Raw genomic sequence first — 22,554 nt, 5'->3', positions numbered from 1 at the left:
TAATATATATTAATATTAAATATATTATATATTATATTATATTAATGTAAAGAACCACAGGGTGGATGGTTGCTGACCCGGTTACACTGTGGAGCAGTTTCGACAGCTTATCAACAATTAGAGCTTAATTACTGATCTATAGGGAGAAAAAATGGTTTTAAATAAAGGGACAACTTATCTAAATAATGAGATGGAATATCTGAATTAATGGAAAACTTTATCAAAATAAATACTTAATAAGCAAAATAATGAGAAACTTTATCTAAATAAAGACAATTTAAAATAAAGAGAAATATATCAATAACAATAACTTAATGTGTCAAAAATAAAGATTAATATTTAAAAACAATCAGAAATGTTCTTAATCATTTGAAAGATATTAAAGTAATTATTTAAAGAGTCATTATTTCACTTTGGTAGAAAATTAGTTTTCCATAGAAAACACGGATTTAAATATTTATATGGAGATAATTAAATGGTTTACAGGTGTTTATTGATCAGTTTGGAGTCAAAACTACACATTATTATGTTAATTCTCTTAATTAATGTAATTATGATTGAAATAAATTCTACTGTGCACTAACATCTTTTATATTTAATAATCTTCTGACCTACAAATCTTCATCCCAATGAAACTTGATCCAAATCAGGAGGTCAGTTCAGATTATTAACGATTCAATTAACGATCATTATTAATCGATCTGACAGAATAAAGGGTCACACGAGCCTTCTACCTAACGACTCTAAAACAATAAAAACTGTCTTCCACTTTTTACTGTTGCTGGTTTGGAAAATGTGCTGAGGCTTCAGAACTGGTTCTGTGGAGAGAATTACTTAAATGGTAATAGTTACTAATGCTTGAGAGATTACTAATGTATAAGATTACTAATGTTAGGAGATTACTATGGTAATTAGGATTACTTATTAGGTATCGGACCTGGGACTCCAGCACCTCATACGATGAGCATTTTCCCAGGGTATTGGAGACATTTTGGTGATGCTGGAACCAGAACAACTCTAGGTCTTGAACTGGTTCTGGTTCTTGGCTGCGTTCTGCCGTGTCCATCGTGGTCTATCCGTGATCGCTCGTTTGGTTTTCTTCTTTAATTGTTCTTGTTTTTAACGAAGGGGTGTCTGTGTGTGGTGTCTGATGTGTGGTGGTGTTCTGGTGCTGGTGGGTGTGGGGGCTGTGTGTTACTGGTGTGTGTTGTTCTGTGTGTGCTGTTGTGTGGGTGTTATTGTGTGTGTTGTCTGTGTGGTGTTGTTCTGTGTGTGTGTGTTCTGTGTTACTGTGTGTGTGTGTCTTTCTGTGTCTGTCTGTGTTACTGTGGTGTTGTGTCTGTGTGTTGTGTGTGTGGTGTTACTGCTGGTGTGTGTGTCTGTGTGTGTGGTTTCTGTGTTTACTGTGGTGTGTGTGTTTACTGTGTGGTGTGGTGGTCTGGTGTGTCTGTCTGGTTACTGTGTGTGTGTGTCTGTTTGGCTGTGTGTGTCTGTTTTACTGGTGTGATGGTGTGTTACTGTGTGTGTGTGTCTGTGGTGTGGTGTTGGTGCTGTCTGTGTGTGGTGTGTCTGTGTTACTGTGTGTGTTGTTGTTACTGGTGGTGGGTGTTGTTACTTGTGTGTGTGTTCTGTGTGGTGTGTGCTGTGTGTGGTGTGTCTGTGTTACTGTGTGTCTGTGTTACTGGTGGTGTGTGTTACTGTGTGGTGTGTGGTCTGTGTGTGTGTGTCTGTGTGCTCTGTGTGGTCTGTGTGTGTGTGTCTGTGGTCTGGTGTGTGTGTGTGTGTGTTACGTGTGTGTGTGTGTGTGTGTCGTGTGTGTGGTGTGTGTGTGCTGTGTGTGTCTGGTGTGTGTTCACTGTGTGTGTGTTTACTTGTGTGTGTGTGTGGTGTGTGTTACTGTGGGTGGTGTGTAGTTACTGTGTGGTGTGTGTGTTTTTACTGTGTGGTGTGTGTTGTGTGGGTGTGTATACGTGTGTGTGTGTGTGCTTACTGTGTGTGGTGTGTGTGTGTTACTGTGTGGTGGTGTTGTGTGTGTGTGTGTGGTGTGTTACTTTGTGTGTGTGTGTGGTGTGTTACTGTGTGTGGTGTGTGTGTGGTTACTGTGGTGTGTGTGTGTGTGTCTCATTGATCCCTGGTTAGTATTGTTTTAGAGACTAATTGATTTTTGTTGCCTTGGTCTGGGGTGTGTTTGGAGCGGGGTTTAATTGTGAGTTCAGGGGTGCGACCGGAAATATTACACACAACAACAACACACAGACACACACACACAGACACACACACACCACACACAGACACACAAAGTACACACACAGACACACACACACAACAGACACACCACACAGACACACACACACAGACACACACACACACAGTAACACACGACACACACACACAGACACACACACAAGTAAACACACACACAGCTTAACACAACCCACACACAGACAAACACACAGTAACACACACCACACACAGACACCACACCCAACACAGGACCACACACACACGTAACAACACACACACACACACAGTAACACACACGTAACACCACACAGACACAACACAGTAACACACAAGTAACACACACGACACTCAGTAACCACACACACACACACCACACACACACAACACACACACACAACACAGACACACACACACACACACAGACACACACACACACCACACAGGACACACACACACACACACAAGTAACACACACACACACCAAACACACACACACACAGTACACACACACACACAACACACAGTAACACACACAGTAACAACACAGTAACACCACAGTAAACACACACAGACAAGGTAACACAAACACAGGACACACACCACACAGTAACACACACACACAGTAACACACAACACAACAGACACACGACACACACACAGCAGACACACACACACACACACACACAGACACACAACACACACACAGACTGAACTTCAGATAAAGACGTCCGTGAAGCTGCCCAGAGACTCAGGTCAGAAGTTAATTGACACAAACTCTTAAAATCATAATGTTAATAGAATTACTAATGGTGAGTTTTGAGCCGTTAATTCTTCATTTTAATTGCTGTTTTTCACATTTTACCTTCATAATAACAACATCATCGTCAAGGAGGCGTTCAGGCTGGGGCCCCTTCGGTCCTACTCCTCTCTCTCTTGGCTGGTCTCTTTCTCTTCTCTTTCCTCTCTCTCTCTTCTCCTCTCTTCTCTCTCTCTCTCTCTCTCTGGTCTCTTTATCTCCCCCTATCCCTCCCTCTCCTCTCTCTCTCTATGGTTCTTTCTTCTCCCTCTCTCCTCCTCTCCTCCTCTCTCTCTCTTTCTCTTTTCTTTTCTCTTTTTTCCTTTCTCTCCTCTCTCTCTTCTCTTCTCTCTCTCTCTCTCTCCCTCCTCCTCCTTCCTCCTCCTCTCCTCCTCCTCCTCTCCCCTCCTCTCCCTCTCTTCTCCTCCTTCCTCCTCCCTTCCTCCTCCTCCTCCTCTCTCTTCCCTCTCCTCCTCCCTCTCTTCCTCTCTCTCTCTCTTCTCTCTCTCTCCTCTTCTCTTTCCTCCTCCTCCTCCTCTCCTCTCCTCTCTCTCCTCCTCCTCCTCTCTCATTTTATAGCTGAACATAAACTACGGGCTCAGCATGTTTTCAGGGTTACGTGTTCGGTGTGTTCGTCAGGCCGCAGTCACAAGGAAACCTCAGACTGAATTAAACAACAACAACCGGCGGCAGCAGACGTGTTCTTTCTCACACCTGGAGGGGGGGAGGAGAGAGAGAGAGGAGGAGGGATGGAGGAGGGAGAGGGAGAGGAGGAGGAGAAGGAGGCAGAGGAGTGAGGAGAGAAGAGAGAGGGAGAGAGAACAGAGAGAGAGAGAGAGAGGAGAAGACATAGAGAGGGAGAGGAGAGGAGAGAGGAGGACGAGGAGGAGAGGAGAGGAGAGGAGGAGAGGAGAGAGAGAGGAGGAGAGGGAGAGGGAGCGAGGAAGGAGAAGAGAGGAGAGAGGGAGAGGGAGGAGGAGGAGGATTGAGAAGGAGAGAGGCGGGAGAGGGAGGAGGAGAGAGAGGAGGAGGAGAGGAGAGGGAGGAGGAGGAGAGAGAGGGAGGAGGAGGGGAGAGAGAGGAGGAGGAGAGGAGAGGTAGGAGGAGGAGGAGGAGGAGGAGGGAGGAGAGGAGAGGGAGTAGGGAGGAAGAGAGGGAGAGGAGGAGGAGGAGAGGAGAGGGGCGGGGTAGGGAGGAGAGGAGGAAGGAGGAGAGATGAGGAGAGAGGAGGAGGATAGAGGGAGGAGGAGGAGAGGGAGGAGAGGAGAGAGAGGGAGAGGGAGGAGGAGGGAGGAGGAGGAGGAGGATGAGAGAGGAGGAGGAGGATGAGGAGGAACGAGAGAGGGAGGAGGAGGAAAGAGAGAGGAGGAGAGAGAGAGAGTGAGGAGGAGGAGGAGGAGAGAGAGAGAGAGGAGAGGAGGAGGAGGAGGAGAGAGAGGAGGAGAGATGGGAGAGGGAGGAGGAGGAGAGAGAGGGAGAGTGAGGAGGAGAGTAGGGAGAGGAGGAGAGGGAGGAGGAGAGAGAGAGGGGAGAGGGAGGAGGAGGAGGAAGGAGAGAGAGGGAGGAGAGAGTGAGAGGAGGAGGAGGAGGAATGAGAGGGAGGGAGGAGTGAGGAGAGAGAGAGGAGGAGGAGGAGAGAGAGGAGGAGGAGAGGGAGTTAGAGGAGGAGGAGGAGGAGAGAAGAGGAGGAGGAGAGAGAGGAGAGGGAGGAGGAGGAGAGGAGGAGGAGGAGAAGGGAGAGAGAGAGATGAGGGAGAAGGAGAGGGAGGAGGAGAGGAGAGAGATGAGGAGGAGGAGGAAGAGGAGGGAGGAGGGAGGAGAGGGAGGAGGAGGAGAGAGAGGAGGGAGAGGCAGTCGATGGGTTGTCGCGTGGTTTTCTCTCAGATGTTTTGCTCGTAGTCGTCACCAGCTGACACGGGCGCCGCTTGACCTTGACCAGGGTCAGCGGACACGTCCGAGAACGGAGATGCTGCTCGGAGGTTTTCTTTGGCCGTCGTTTACCGCGGAGGAGGAGTGAGAAGAAGAAGAGAGAACGACTCACTTCTTCTTTCTTCTTTCTTCCTCCGAACTTCAGGAAACTCCGTTCTCTCCGACAGACGGAGTGATCAACTTGGCTGCGTGGATCGACCAACAAACACACAAACACACACAAACACAAACAAGTATAAACAAACACAAAAAAACCACAACAAACAAGTATAAACAAACACAAACAAGTATAAACACACAAACAAGTATAAAACAAACACAACAAGTAATAAAAAACACAAACAGATACAACCAACAAACAAGTTAAACAAACAAAACAAAAACAAGTATAAACAACAAAACACAAACAAATGTAAAAACACAAACAAAACAAATGTTTTAAACAAACGTACACAAATGTAAAACAAACGTACACAAATGTTAAACAACGTACACAAATGTAAACAAACGTACACAAACGTACACAAAACATAAACAAATATAAACAAATACAAACAAACAGATATAAAACCCATTCCAGTGAAGTTGGGACGCGGGTTTTTTGTAAAACGTAAATTAAAAACAGAATAAATCGTTTCCAACCTATATTTAATTAAATACATGTAAAGATATTTTAATGTTCAAACTGATAACTTTATTGTTTGTTTTTTTTTAACAAAATATGTCAGCTCACATTGAATTTGATGCTTGCAAAACGTTCCCAAATTGTTTACCACGTGTCACATGAGTTTACATTAAAAAATCAATCGCAGAAAGAGACTCCTCTCGATTTACTTTATTTCTTGCCGAACTTGTTCAGGAAAAGGAGGAGAAATGTGTTAAATATATTAAAAACTACGAGCAAATGTTATTCTCACTGGAATCAAATTACGGTTTAGTTTTTAAAGATTTATACAAAAGAAATTACAGCAAATGTTTCACTTCTCTCAGTTTTCATTGCAAAAAAACACAAAAAACAACAAACAACAAAAACGATCCAAAACAACAACAAAAAAAACAACAAAAAAACGAAAAAACAACAAAAAAACAACAAACAACAAAAACGACCAAAAACAAAACAAAAAACAACAAAAACGACAAACGACAAAACAAAACAAAAAAACTACAACAAATGACAAACACAAAAACGACAAAAAAACGACAAAACGACAAAACGACAAAACAACAAACGGACAAAAACGGACAAAAAAACGACAAACAACAAAAAAACAACAAAAAAAAACAACAAAAACTGACAAAAAACATTCATAATTTTGTCAAGAAACAGAATTTGTCCCCAGAAAAAGCCCAGAATGCAACATTGTTAACCGGTCAGTTCGATTCTCCTCGTCCCTTTCCGCTTTGTGTGTACGAGGTGTCTTCAGTTTGGAGGTTTGGGAGGGATCTTTCTGTGAGGGACTGACCTCCGCCCCGGCTCCTCTCCGCAGGTACAGGTGAGGTGGTCGCCTCATGATCCCGGAGCCAAAGGGCCGCGAGGTGGCGTCCCTGCTGGAGCGCAACTGACGGTCACCATGACGATTCACCATCGGGCGAGGAAACCTGCAGGAGTACAGTGGAGCAGGACGTCGGGTGGTGTGTGTCCATCTCTTCATCGTGCTGATGATCATCTCGCTCGCCTGGCTCGTCTTCTACTACATCCAGAAGGTTCAGATACGGCCAACGCACGCGACCGGAACCAGGTACGGGGACCGGACCGCCAGCGGGTCCAGCCGGGTCCAACCGGGTCCAACCGGGTCCAACCGGGGTCACGTACCTTTGACCTTTACTGTTTTAAGGGTTTTAATTTTAGTGTCTGTGGTGGTGTGTGGTTTTGTTTTGTGGTGTGGTTTGTTTTTGTGTGTGGTGGTGGTTGTGTTTGTTTTTGTGTGTGTGTGTGTTGTTTGTTTTTGTGTGTATGTGTGTTGTTTTTGTGTGTATGTGTGTTTGTTTTTGTGGTTTGTTTTGTGTGTGTGTTTGTTTTTGTGTGTGGTGTGTTTGGGTTATGTGTTTTGTTTTGTGTGTTTGTTTTTGTGTGTGTTGTGTGTTTTTTTGTGTGTGGTTTGTTTTTGTGTCGTGTGTGTGTGTGTCTGTGTGTTGTGCTCTGTGTGTCTGTGTGTGTGGTGTACTCTGTGTGTGGTGTGTGGTGCAGCAGAGTTGTAAACATGTCGACCTTTAAAAGAGTTAAAATCCCAAAACAAATAAATATTTTAATCTTTTATTTAAAGAATAATTCTAAAAAGTTTGACTCAATAAAGTCGAAACAAATAATTAATTTAGAACATTTTTACAGCAGCTTTCTTGATTTTAAAACAATTTAAAGGGAACAACAGTTTATTTTAACTGTCGTGGTGACAGGAAGACGGCGGGTTTCGGTTTGTGCAGTCGTGGGAGGGTTGAACGTGTCTACAATTTAACAAATGTTTAAATGTTCAGCAGAGGAAAAGGGTCATTTACTTCGTCTTTTCAGGACATCAGTCGACAGCAGATGTTATTGATACGTTATAGATTCTGTTTATTGGCGTTCTTTGATATTGAGTCTGAAAACAGCGTAGGGAGGAGTTGTTGTTGCTTTGGACCTTTTCTCCTCCCCATCACTCTTTTTGTTTCCAGCTGGCACAGTTAATACAAATGTGCAAAAGGTGCAAAATCGGAGGTTTTTAAAAGGTTTTAAATGTCGATAAACAACATTATTTTAAAGTATTTTACATCTTTTTCTACAGACAGTTAAGTAAGAAAACAGTTTGTTCGGTAGCAAACCTAAAAAAAAAATCTTAAATTTAACACTTTTTTAATGATAAAACTGAACTTAAAAGGTACAAAAGTGTTATTACTTAATATTACAGCTGCATTAACGCGTATGTGCATTTTTATTAATAACTGTGGACAAATATTACAACTTCATTATTACATTATACATTTAATTCATTAAAAATCTGACTTTTTTATGTGTTTTTTGAGAGAATTCATCTCCTGGTCGTATTCTCCAATTCCGGTTTTACTTTAACGATGAGAAACTCCTTCTTCAAAATCCCTCCTGAGGGATATTCACCATGATGGGAAATAAAGGAAGGAGTAAAATACGAATGTAGTGGAGTATAAAAGTTACGTGGCTAGAGGAAATCCCTTTTGTTTCAGAGATCAGATTCCCGGGGAGAAAGACGACGACAGCTGGATTAGAAACCAGATTCAGCGCGGGGAACGGAGGAGAAGCTTGTGAAAATACAAACGAGGAGTTTTTTTTGGTTTTAATCCTCTCGTCTCCCCACAGCGGTCGTCTTGGCGACGCGGCGAAAGAAGGCCATCAGCAAGCTGCAGGTTTCCGCACCATTCAAGGGAAGGAGCGACCAGGAGACGGGAGGCCGGACTTCGGACAACTGTGCCGTTCTGCATCGATGGCTACAAGCGCCAACGACGTCGGTCCGAATACTGCCCTGCAGGTAAACCACCTGGAAAACTTACACACTTGGGAAACTTACACACCTGGAAACTACACACCTGGAAACTTACACCACCTGGAAACTTACACACTAGTTTGTCAGTTTGGAAAACACTGGAAATAATCTGTGTAGTTCTCTTCCACAGATTTTATAAAACACACACAACACAACACAACACACACACACACAGTAACACATTACACACACAGACACAGTAACACAGACACAAAACACACACACGCACACAGTAACGCACACAGTAACACACACAAGAGACACACACACACACAACACAACACACACAGAACACACACACACACAGAGACACACAACACCACACACAACACAGAGACACACACAACACACAACAGAGAACACAACCAGAGAACGACAACAGAGAACACCACACACACACAAGACAAACACACAGAGGGACACACACACACAAACAACACAGAACAGAGAACAACACAACACACACACACAAGAGAACAACACACACACACACACACGACCACAGAGACACAACACCCACACACACACCACCACACAAGACACACACAACACACACACAGAGACACCAAACACACACACAGAGACCACACACACAGAACAGAGACACACCACACACACACACACACACAGACACAGGAGACACAACACAGACACAGGACAACACAGAACACACACACACAACAGAGAACACCACACACACAGGAGACACACACACACCACACAGAGACACAACACACACACACACAGAGACAACACACACAAGAGACACACACACAAACACCACAGACACAGAGACACACACAGGAGACACACACCAAACAACCACAACAGAGGACAACACACACAGAGACACACACACACAGAGACACACACACACAAACACACAGACACAGAGGGCACACACAGAGACACACACAAACACACACACACACAGAGACACACACACAACACACACACACACAGATTACACCACACACAAACACACACACACACACAGAGAACACAACACACACACAACAGAGACACACAAACACACACACAGAGACACACACCAAACAACAACAGTAACACACAGAGACACACAAACACACACACACAGAGAACAACAAACACACACACAGTAACACACACACACCACACACACAGTAACCACACAACACACACAACACTTTGTGCACGATAAAAGAAATAAACAGTGTTGTGTTGTTTTGTTTTGTACGAGATATAAAAATAAAAACATGTTTCTCCGAATTCTTCTTTTAATTCACAAAAGGTCGAATCAGCTGGAAGTTCGAATTCCTCCTGCGGCGGTTGTCGTCCGGCCGTTACGTTCGTCCGGCTGCAGATGAACTGTTGGTGTTTTTCTTCCTCAGACATTTGTTCCATAAAGAGCCTGCGTGGATCCGTGGCTGCTGGATCACTGCCACGTTTCCAATGTGCCAAGATGAAACATCCTCAAAAGCCCTGGGGCAATCGCCAGTGAGTCTCTCAGGAGTCACCGGGAGAGGAGGAGGGGTTGTTTTTTTAACTTGGTTTGCTCAGGAGAAGTTCCACCAACTGAGGGACGTCATTAAATACATTTATTAAAAACCAGATCGAGCATACAAACAATATTTAAAAATCATTTAATTACATGTTTTTTGGTGTATGATGTTTTGGAAGCCCAACTTAGAGCGAAGTTGACACATAAAAGTAGCTCAATGTTACATTTTTTTAAAGGGAAATTTAACTTAAAACTGTGATTTAAATAATAAAAGTTGTTAATAATATTTACAGGAAGCGTTTAAAGTTCCTCTTCCAGTGAAAAATATATCTAATCCATAATGATTGAAGCCGTTTCCTCTCTCTTCCAGCTGAACGCAGATTGTCTGGACGACCTTGCCGCTTGGACTACGACCTCGCTCTGGGGCGGCGTGGGCGGAGTCGGCGGGTGGTGCGGAGTCGGCCCTGGCGCTGGAGGCCGTGGTGTCTGGGCGTCGAGCGACGGCACGCTGGAGCGAGGGCGGCTCCTCGTGGTGCTGGACCCCGGCGTGCGGCGGTGGACTCCGCTAGGACTACCAGGACCCCGACACCCTCAGGAGACAGCCCAACTGACAGCCACACAGGACACAACCACAGGTAACACACACCACACACAGTAACACACAGGTTATACACACACACAGGGTAACACACACACACACACAACAGGAACACCACCACACAACACCACAGGTAACACACACACAACAACACCACAGGTTAACACACACACACACACCAGGTAACACACACACACACCACACAGGTAACACACACACACAACACACACAGGTAAACACACACACCACACACACACAGGTAACACACACACACACACCAGGGTAACACACACACACACCACAGGTAACACACAACACACACACACAGGTAACACACACACACACACAACAGGTAACAACACACACAACACACAGGTAACCACACACACACACCACACACAGGTAACACACACACAACACACAGGTAACACACACACAACACACACACACCTACAGGTAATCCACACACACAGGTAAAACACACACACACACAGGTAAAAACACACAGGTAACACACACACACAGCACCACAGTAACACACACACACACACACAGTAACACACACAACACACACACAGGTAACACACACCACACACACAGGTAACACACACACAAACACAAGGTAACACAACACGGGTAACACACACACACAGGTAACACACACAGGTAACACACACACACACAGGTAACACACACAAGGTTAACACACACACCACACACGGTAACCACACACAGGTAACACACACACACACACAACACACACAACACACACCACACACACAAGGTAACACACACACACACACACACACACACAACCAACAACAACAGGTAAACACACAACACACACCAGTAACACAACACAGGTAACACACACACACACCACAGGTAACACACACACAGGTAACACACACACACACACACAGTAACACACACACAGGTAAACACACACACAGGTAACACACAACACACAACACCACACACAGGAACCCACACACAGGTCACCACACACAGGACACACACAGGTCACACCACACACACACAGGACACCACACCAGGGTACACACACACACACACAAGGGACACACACACAGGTAAACACACACACACACAACACACACAGGACACACACACAGGTCACACACACACCACACACCACACACACCAGGGACACACACACATCACACACACAACCACACAACACACACACAGGACAAACACAGGTAAACACACACAACACACACACAGGACACACCACCACAGGTCACACACACACACACACACACACACAGGACACACACAACACACACACACACACCACAGGTCACACACAACACACACACACACAACAGGTCACACACACACACACACACACACACAGGTCACACACACACACACAGGTCACAGCACCACACACACAACACAACACAGGGTCACACACACACACCACCACACACACACAGGGTCACACACACAGGTCACACACAACAGGTCCACACACATGGTCACACACAACACCCAAACACAGGTCACACCACACACACACACACACAGGTCACACACACACACAGGTAACACACACACAGTCACACAACACACACAGGTAACCACACACACACACACCACACAGGATAACAACACCACAACAGGTAACACACACACTCACATCAACACACACAGGACACACAGGTAACATACACACAGGTGTTATACTGCCACCCGGTGGTGTTTCTCATCATGCTGCTGCAGTTAAAGTCTCAATAACAAAACATTGTTCTTTGTTTATTTGTTTATTTGTTTTTGAAGAAGAATCCATTAAAACCTTTTAATTAAAGACGATAATATAAATGGAAAAGATGTTTTTATTTTTACCTGCTGGAACAGAAACCGGTTTCAGATTCAACCTCTAACTACAAACTAAAGATTATTATTATTAATCGTTTGTTAATCTTCAGTCTGACTCCTCGCTCTCTCCTCCAGGTGAGCTACAGCCGATGGCGAGCAGCGCCTCGGTGGCGTCCCTGGTCATCACCGTGGAAACGGGTCTCTCGGACGAGGAGGGGTCCATGGAGCAGTCTCAGCTGGGGGACAAGTCCTGAGAGGAGCCGAACAGAACCGAACCAGATCCCCCACCCCCACCCCCAAAAAAAGGACTCCGATCAGGTTCAGCGGACCTGAATGCACTCAGGACCCAGGACCCGGTTCTGGGTTTAACACATAGTCAGCATTGTCGTCCGTGTGATATAAAACCAAACCAACTCGTCTAAAAGCAGGACTTTGTGCGTGTGAGTTGGTTCTTGGTTCCCGACCTGGTTTGGTTTTTAGTCTCCTCTTGGACCGGTTAGACCCCGAACCCAGAACTTTATCCAGTGTGTGTTTAACCCGGAGATATAACTCCGTCTGTCGCTGCCTCTGTTGACGCTGTTTCTCGGAACAGAAGCTCCGACTCATTTCAGATGTTGTGGAACTCGACGGGATTCGAACGCGTTTATACTCCGAGAAACACTGAAACTCGTGTGGAAACAGGGTAGAACCTGAGGAAGTCGTCCGCCAAATGAGCCAATCTGGAGGATGAATGCATTAAAACTTCCTGGTTGTGTCTGACAGCGAAATCCAGGACCAGGACCAAGACCAGGACCGGGAGTCGACTCTCGTCTTCGGACCTTCTGCTGGAAAATTCTGTCACATGGGTTTTTCCTGATAAAGAGGCACAAAAACTTTAAACCTCTGAGCTCGTCCTGGTCTGGAAGGTTAAATTAGCCCCTTTTTTTTTTTTTTTCGATTTTTGTTTCTGGATGCGGTGACTGACTTTTATTTTGAAAGGACACACCAGCTACTCTGGGCAGAAGATTCAGTTTTTGTTGTTTTATTTTGCTAAAAACGGTGGCAGTATTAGAGCTACAGTTTGACTGCAGTATTGATTAGCAACTACACAGTGTTTTAATTCCTCTTTCTGCCTGTCTGTAGGTTTCTAGGCTCCTTTTTAATCTTCAAGATACTCCGACAGTATTTTGGTTTGGATGCTTCCCGAGGCTCCAAACAAAACAGGGTTCCTATGTGAGAACGTGCTGTTGACTGTTAGCCGGGCCGTGCAGAGTATTATAAGGTAGGAGAAAGGTTGACGAAATGTAGGATTTCACTACAAGAATTTAAATAATAACAATAAACGTGTGACACTAGTGGGAAGATCTTGCAGCTTGGGTCTTCGAAGCGTTCATGGGGAGAAATGCCACAATGATGGAGAGTTTTCAGCTGCACCATCCACCTGTTCTCCTCTTGTAGTAGTTTATCAGCAGTTAAACTTGTTTACCGCCGGGCAGACACTGCACGATCCTGTTCTGTTCACTTTGGGATGCTCACGCTGATTTTAAATTAAAATTCAGACTACTAAACGAGTAAGAAAACACTCAAAATTGAGCGAAATTTAGGTTAAACGTCGCAAAAATGTGCTGCGTTACGTTATTAATCGTAAATATCATTAATAATTTCCTCAGAGAGATCAGAGTCCGTCATCTTGGGTTTGCAATCCGACGATCTGTTAGAAATTCGGTCTGATAATTTGGGTTTAACTCGTGCAGCGTCCGCCTGGCGTCAGATACACAGACTTTCCCCATCAGTCTTCCATCGTGGCCGTCTCTCCTGAGCCCGAACATTCGGTATAACGCCTTGTAGGAACCCTGCCTTTATTGTTGCCTTGTTTTGTTGTTTCACCGTCCGTCTGCCTGACCACCACGTGTCCGTTTCCCCCCCGTGCTGCCTTTTAAAAATAAAACAAAGAACAAACTTTAAACCCCGACAATCATCAGATCTTTAACGTAGCTAGTCAGGGGATCTCTTCTCTGAAACGTGAGCAAACGTGAACTAAGAACCCGCATGTGTGTCCGCCGCAGACGGCGTGTTAGCTGCCCTTTTTAAATTAACGCCACCAAAACAAACTGTGAAAGGCGTTTAAAAAATAAAATAGGTTTACACAGTCGTAGAAACACATTAAGAGCAAAAGCTTTCCCCGCTTTAGTGAGTGTAAATATATGAAAACGCGTATTCCACAGATTCACTGCGCCGCGCGGGCGGCGAGGGGTCGCGTCGCGGTTTGTCGCCGGGCAACCGCGAGCTTCCTGAAACGAGAGATTAAAAAAAAAAAAAAAAGATTGTCATCTATTTTGATACCAGAGGAGAAGTTTATTTTTGTAACAGAGACACCCAGCAGCAAAGACTGACCTCCCTCCCCCCTCACGACCTGGTGATCCTCAATGTGATTGAGTATTGATCGGCAGATTTAAGTGTTTGATTATTTGTGTAATTGTACATACGGAACGCAAATTCATGACATGAATTTAAACTATTGGAAGTTTGTTTGTTTGTAAACATTCAGGATCCGATAGTCGATGTAGCCGGAGGAAAACTGAACCCGAGAGAATTTAACCGTCCTAAGCCCCGCCCCTTTTTGGCTCTCTGCTCCAATAACGGTTGCGCAAGCCTCGATCAATTTCCCTCCTTTCCTGTGCTTTGATATGCTACGTGCTAGGCTAATCTAGGTTGAAAAGAGTAAAAGCCTAGCACGTAGCATATCTAAGGTGGAAGTTGACCGAGGCTTGCTCGACTGTGATTGGAGCAGAGAGCCAAAAGTGGGCGGGGCTTACGAAGGGTCATTTGAGCCCGAGTGTAGACCAACACTGTTTATTTCCCGCCTCTCTTTCGATGCTAATGTCTTAAAATTAATTCAAACAGACTTCCTCAAACTGAATTCAGGACCTAAAACAATAAATTGAAGTGAAGGTCTTTTAACGGCCTTTTTATGTACATATTGTTTTTCAAATTAAAGCAACTTCCAGGACAAGATGAGTCTGTAAATTCAGGCAAAGAAAACCGCCTCCAAAATAAAACCCCGGGATGAAAAGTGTTTGTGTTTCCAGTCCTTCCAACGAGTTAATTTCCCCTCAGGTTCAGAAAGTAAGTATTTTTAAGTTTCTTCCTACTTTTAATCTGTCGTCTCTCCTCGGTTTAACATCCGAGGACGAGTTCATTCTCAGTTATCAGCTATATAACAAACACTAGTTAATTTAAACACCTGTAACAGTGGCGCAGAGCGTGTTTGCTGTAATATGCGAACAATGGGTTTGTATCGCCTTGTCTTGGCCAATTTTAAGCGAATAATGTTTTTAATTAAAGTCACTTACTTTTGTGTTTATAAGCTTTATTTTCAAGGGATTTAATTGTTATTTTCACATTTGCACTGTTTCATTGTTTTGTTTTTAATGCGACTGCGATTCTGCTGCCAACGTAGTGAAAGTGAACTCAACCCTCCTCCTTCCTGTCGAGACTGAGGCTGCTGTGGCATGTCGGTCCCACCTTTAAATATCCAGATCGAACCTCAAATAAAGTTTCATTACAAACCCAAAATGTGTCAAATCATCAAAAACGGTCAAATACAGAAAGCTGGCGTCAAAAATGTCTCTTTGATCAAATAGTTTCTGATTTCAGTCTTTTTTTTTTTTTTTTTTTAGGTTAATTTCTGTTTGGCTGTTTTTGTTTTGATAACATTTTACATTTGAGAAGTTTAGTTTATTTTGTTAGTTATATTTTTCAAAGTAAAAGTATTGCTTTGGTATCGGTACCAAAGCCCTGCGTTTGTGCAAAATGCTAACTATCTAACTATTGATGTAGATTAGCTAGCTCGCTAACAATAACTAGCTAATCTACATCAAATTAACCAGCTATCATCAAGTTAGCTGCTGTTAGCAAAATGCTCATTTACATTAGCTGTTAGTTAACTAGTTAGCCAACATTTTGCTAACAATAGCTAACTTGCGTTTAGTTTTCAGATGTTACTACCTAGCTAACAATTGAAGTAGAGTAGCTATTTAGCTATGACTGCCCTTCCTTAATAACTTTAACCCGTTTTAACGAGCTAGTTAACGTAAATACACTAATTAGAAAGCTTTACGGATCTGTTATGTCATTTTTAGGGATTTTTACGTGTGAATGGGGAAAAACGAGTTATTTTAGTGCCGACACAATAATTGATTGATTCAAATAATTTAATATTAAACTATTAAACTTCAGATTCGGTATGTTTGGGCACTAAAATACCTCCATACATTTGTCCATTTCACACCTAAAGATGAACGCAGATATTTTCTGTTTACGATTATTTGTGACACTTAACGTGATTTCCTGCTTCGTTAACGTAAACAGATTCAAAGAAAATAACAAGATCTCATTTTATAACTACGACTGTTATAATTATGAGTAAATCAAAAATGTAAGATTGGAGACGAGATCATTTCAATGACGTTTTAGTCTTGATAGAAATAATAGATTTTATAAATCAAAATCAAAAGTTTTTCAATAAGCTAACGAGTTAAAATGGGACCCTCGTGTCACTGCCAGTAATGACGTCTGATTGGTTCTTTGTTTTCGCCGAATGCTGTGTTTTCATTGGTTGCTTCGCCTCTTTTGTTGATGCACTTTAATTCTGTTTCTCTGGAAGGTTCTGATAGATCTCTCCTTTTATACTCCCGATCGCTCTCAACGGACATTTAAATTTCTCTCCGACTTTTATTTCCGCTGTATTTTACTTTGATTCTTTCCCACTTCGGTTGTTGTTTGTTTTCCACTTTATTCTCTTTTCTTGCCTTTTTTAAAAAGATTTCTATGTTGGGAATGTACGGGATCGCTCGTTTATCTTGAAAATATATATTAGTCACATCTTAAGTTACCTAATGTTAGCAAAATGTTGACTGACTACCTTAATAACGATTGATGTACATTAACTCGCTAATCTACATCAGTCGTTAGGTAGCTAGTTAGCTATTGTTTTGTTCTGTAGCAAAATGCTAGTTAATTAGCTTTATAACGATTGTAAATGAGCTAACATTAGCTAACTTAGGATGTGACTCTGTATATGTCATCAAGTTTTTCCAAATGTCTGTTTTGCTGCTTTTGTTTTGACAAAATTTTACATTTGAGAAGTTTAGTTTCTTTTCTTAGTTATGTTTCTTAAAGTATTATTTTGGTACCAAAACCCGCAAATGTGCAAAATGCTAACTAGCTATCTATCTCACTAGTGATGTTGATTAGCTAACTAGTTAGTTTACATAAACTTTCTAATCTGCATCAAGTTAGCTACTGTTAGCAAAAGTTGGCTAACTAGCTAACTAACAATTTATGTAAGCATATAAATTAGCTAATGTTAGCAAAATATAATGATTTATGTAAATTAGCGTTTTGCTAACATTAGTTTTCAGATGTAACTACCTAGCTAATGATTGATGCAGATTAGGTAGCTCGTGTTTTGCTTTGCTAACCAGCTATTTGTTTTTATTCTCTTTTCTTGTCTTCCTGTATGATTTCTATGTTGGAAATGTGGGAGATTGTTTTGTGTGATGTTGATAAAGATCTGATAGACCTTAAACTACAAATTGTACAAATTTGTAGACTGACTGCCATATATTTTTGCCATATATTGTAATTTGTGTTGTAGTTTATGAGGCAGGTGAATCCTGAGCCACGTAATCCCACTGGGGATTATACATTATAATCTCTACGCCGCCTGCTTGTTGGTGGATTTAAGTACATTTCAGCAGTTCTGATTGTGTTAAATTAGTGTTAAATCACAGCTATAGAAGACGGCATCATCTGCAAAGAAACAAAAGCAAAAGAACAAAAACAGACGTTTCAGATCCTTCCAGAGAGACGATACGATGCGATGTAGCCGCGTTAACCCCTCTGCTACCATGACAACAGGGTGTGAAATGGTGTCGTGTGTGTTTCTACAATATTAATTGTTTTTCAGAGCGTCTGTTTGTGTGGTTGTCCTGTGCACGCAAACACAAAAATACCTACATACACACGTGTAAATACAAGGCGGCGTGACGCCATGTTGTTTCTGTGTTTCAGTTGTTGCACGTGTTCTGATTCAGGACAGAATTTAAATAAAATTTTATTGCAAGTTTTTGTTTTTATTCCAGTCTGGTGTTGTGTCTCATTTTGTTTGTTTTTCCAAATTAAATGTGTGTGTATATATATATATATATAACTAATTAACAGTTTACATCTTGTATATCTGGTCTTGTGTGCATTTCTTGCGTTTTTATTCCTGATAACAAACATATCCTTTTATTCTTTTACAAACACAATGACTGACTGATTTCTCATTAATGCTCATTTTGTTTTTAAATCATTTAAGGAGGATTTTAAAGAGGTTTAGGTCAAGCATCCAGCAGTAACAGTATGTAGATACAGTGAAGAGACATCTAAAATTTAAGGAATGAACATACTGATAACTGATATATTGCAAGCAGCAATATAAAAAATATATATAAAATATAACATATGGATATAGATTGAATATTTTACGAATCTATGTAAGTAAAATTAAACCACCGTCTATTACTGAAGTTTCTACCAAAAAGTCATTATAATTATGACTTATCTAAGTAATTACAACAACATGATCATATTAAAATACATAACTCAAAATTATTTAATTTTTCTCATAATTACAAGATTTTCTGAAAGCGGCACAAATTCTTTCTTTGTCTCGTGAGGTCATCCAGATTTTAAAACTTTATTACTAGTGTAAAAAACGATACTCAATACCTCTTTGAATACTACGACGGAGTATCAGGGCCAGACTAAGAGAAAAAAATATGTATTCTTTTTTGGAAATTATGAGAATAAAGTCATAATGTTACGAGAATAAAGTAACCTTACGAGAATAAAGTCATAATATTACGAGAATAAAGTCGTAATAATAAGAGTATAATGTAAGAAATACAAGAAAAAAAGTTGTTTTAATGAGAAAACAGCTTCGATAGTTATCAAGATCTGACAGGACCAGCTCAACCAATCAGCAGTCTCAGTCTGAGCCCAGCTGCTGTTTGTCTCAGTCAGTACAGTCAACAGGTAAACTAACATATTCATCATTTCGTCGTTAAACAGTTTTGCTGGCTGAGCCAACAGGCTGACAGTTCTTCATAAAATTACTCTATTCTCGCAATATTATGATTTTTTTCTAGTAATATTACGACTTTTTTCTCGTAAATGTTACCTTTTATTCCGCAATATTACGACTTTATTCTCGTAAATGTTACAACTTTATTCTCGCAATATTACATTATTTCCGCCAATATTTCACCTTTATTCTCGTAATTTCCAAACAAGATAAAATAATATATTTTTTTCTCTTAGTCTGGCCCTAATACTCCGTCGTAGAATACAATGGGGAAAAAAGGAAAATAAAATAAAACAATTTTTATTAGCTAACTCGCTACCAACCTACTGATGTAGATTAGTTAGCTAATATTAGCTAACTAGCATTTTTTCTTATTATACTAAAACAAACATAAACACAATATCACTAATGATAAAACAAAGACACAAAAAGGACACGCAGATAAATAACAGTGAACTTTATGAACACATTTGTCTAAGGACACTGCAGAAAAGGCGCTAACGCTACACAACGTATGTAAACAATGGGTACATCCAAGAATGTCTTTATTGAACACAGACAAACAGAGAAATTCATCCAAAATTCATCTTTATCATCATCTATTGAGAAGTAAGAAGTAAACTTGAGGAATACTAATAAGATAACAAGCTAACTAGGTTGGTAATTTGACCTAAAGCCATCTAAATCCCGCTCAGCCAGAAAGTCTAGCTGTAAGTGTTTAACATTAACATTTTATTATTGAAAGCAGCTCGAAATGGAGGTTTGACGGTGGTGGTGCGGTTCTAGCTAGCTCATCAACGTATGGACGCTCACAATACACGTCAAATAAATGTTTGACACAAAAGATCGTTTCTGACATTTTAGGTAGTTTTTGTCACAAGAATGTTTGTTAAAGTGTTTGAAGATATAAAACGGGGGTTTCACTTCGATACCACAGCTCCATGCCCCGATACTGCGCAGACTCTTAAAGATATTTTAGCTTCATTTTTGTTGGTAGGAGGAAGTGTAGACCATCCTGAATGTGTTGATGAGCTAGCTGTTAGATAATAATAAGAAAAGTCTGAGAAGTCGGTTTAGTAAGTTTAAAATTGTGGCTGATATTTTTAACCTACTGTCATAGATTTCTTTAAACCTCAAAATTAGCTACTAAATCATTTTTATAGTCTCTTGATTTGGCTTACTAAGTTAAATTGTAACTTAATTTCCTGAACTATTGACATACAGTCATAGTTTCTGTCTTTATTATTGTGTAATTATGACTCAGAATGTCATAATTTTCACTTACAATAAGTATTTTTTAAAGAAATTGACTCCAATATAAAGTGTTTCCATCACCAAATGCAAAACACAATAATGTTTGGAGGTAAATGCCTTAATAATGGAGCAGAAACAATAAAACAACTGGTTCCCAGCTACAGCCTGAGGTTGAAACTAGAGAGCAGCTTCTGATGAAGGATGAAGATGGAAAATAAAAATGAAGGTCTGTGCGGGTCTTTAGGAACTTGTGGAAGCAAAGCAGTTCGCTCTGAATCTGGAGTTCGTTTACTCGTCTGAAAGAGAGAAGTTATCAGTTTCTCATAGTTGGTCAGAAAGTTCATATTTTATCTGCAAATATTGATGAATTTTGTGGGTTTTGTTTCATTATTGTTTGGTATATACGTCTAAATCCAACATTTCTTTTTTTATTCATTTAATTTAGTGGTGAAAGTAAATTTAAAGTAAAGTAAAATTTACTACCTTACATTTATCTGACTGACTTTAAACATGAAAAAATATAAATGACATGAAGAACCTTTCAAGTTAAAATGTAATATATGTAATATATATATATAACATTTGAGCTTTAACAATAAGTCGAGTAATTATTTAGTTGATTAGTCAACTATTATTAAACATGTCAGGGTTTCAGCTTTTTAAACTGAATAATTTAGAGCTTTCAGGCTGTCGGTCGGACATTTAAAGGTGTCGCTGAACTTTATAATAATTAATTATAACATAGAATTAATTATTAATCAAGAACGCAGATTAAATGATAATAATCATTGCAGCCTGATATAAACAGTTTAAAACATTAATGCAGAGTAATAATCTAATCATTGTAAGTTATACTGTTTACACTCACAGGGTTCATTTATCTGTTTTGAGTACTTTTACTTTTCATACTTTAAGAACATTTTCCTGATAATAAATCTTACCTGTAGACCTCATCGTGTGAACGAGTTGGAGCTGAGGAGACAACCGACAACATTTTTAATCAGTTTCAGGTATATTTTTTAATGAAAATGGAGAAAAGAAGCAAACAGTTTTGGCTCCTTTTGTCAGTTATTTAAATATTTTACCTTCTGGTTTCTCTTCTGGCTTCAGCAAACTTGTGTCTCAGCAGGAAAGCGGCCACAGCTTCAGCCACCTACAGACACACAGAGACAAAACAGTGGTTTTTATTTATTTATTAAAATGTCTGTCCATAAAACTGAATATCTTTAAATACTGCAAGGTGTAAAACTGCTTACTGTGGTAATGCATCAGTAATTTAACACACTAAAAGTATTTGTTGTTGATACTTTGTTGTTGATACGTATTGAGGTAGCGCTGCCCTGACTTTATTATGGAAGCCCATTTCTGCCAATGTGATTTTAAAAAAAGCATCCTGTCAGTCATTATAATGCCAAACCTTTTCAAAATAATGAATTAATATCTCAAATTAATGTCTTCATTATAGTGACTGGATTCCTTTTTTGTTTCAACACATTGGCACTGACACTCCCATACTTTATAACCACATTAGTGGATGTCAGTGTCCTTTTGGTCCAGACTTCAATATTTCAACTACTGTTTGATGTATTGCAGTGAAATTTGGTACAAATATTAAAGTTCCCCGGAGGATGAATCCTGCCGACTTTGGTGATCCCCTCACTTTTCCTCTAGCGCCACCCAGAGGTTCACTTTTGTAGTTTTGAGTCGAATATCTCAACATTTATTGCAGTAATTAAAATAAAATTTGGTCCAAACATTCATGGCTTTAGTGTTTATTTGATTTATATTGTGTATTAATAATGTGAA

At 41.0% G+C, this 22,554-nt stretch overlaps 1 protein-coding gene and 1 long non-coding RNA gene across 2 annotated transcripts; one reads left to right on the top strand and one right to left on the bottom strand.

Moving 5' to 3' along the window:
• Positions 1-629: 629 nt before the first annotated feature.
• On the top strand, positions 630-18,507 carry rnf150b (ring finger protein 150b). Its single transcript, XM_035675085.1, is given in 11 exon segments — positions 630-653; positions 6,457-6,462; positions 6,575-6,682; positions 6,685-6,732; positions 8,303-8,445; positions 9,834-9,849; positions 9,852-9,935; positions 10,314-10,498; positions 10,500-10,548; positions 10,551-10,578; positions 12,519-18,507. Coding segments are annotated over 11 exon segments (810 nt in total). The 3' UTR covers positions 12,638-18,507.
• Positions 18,508-20,083: 1,576 nt separating this feature from the next.
• Positions 20,084-21,901, bottom strand: LOC118338338. The gene is made up of 3 exons (XR_004797235.1): positions 21,834-21,901; positions 21,690-21,720; positions 20,084-21,044 (listed from the first exon to the last, which is right to left on the bottom strand). It is a non-coding gene; the product is annotated as an uncharacterized LOC118338338 (long non-coding RNA).
• Between the last annotated feature and the right edge of the window lie 653 nt (positions 21,902-22,554).

Source organism: Morone saxatilis, unplaced genomic scaffold (assembly GCF_004916995.1).
Source record: "Morone saxatilis isolate NCDOM2014 unplaced genomic scaffold, NCSU_SB_2.0 Contig4, whole genome shotgun sequence".
NCBI classification, from domain to species: Eukaryota; Metazoa; Chordata; class Actinopteri; family Moronidae; genus Morone; species Morone saxatilis.
This window is presented reverse-complemented; position numbering and strand designations above follow the sequence as displayed.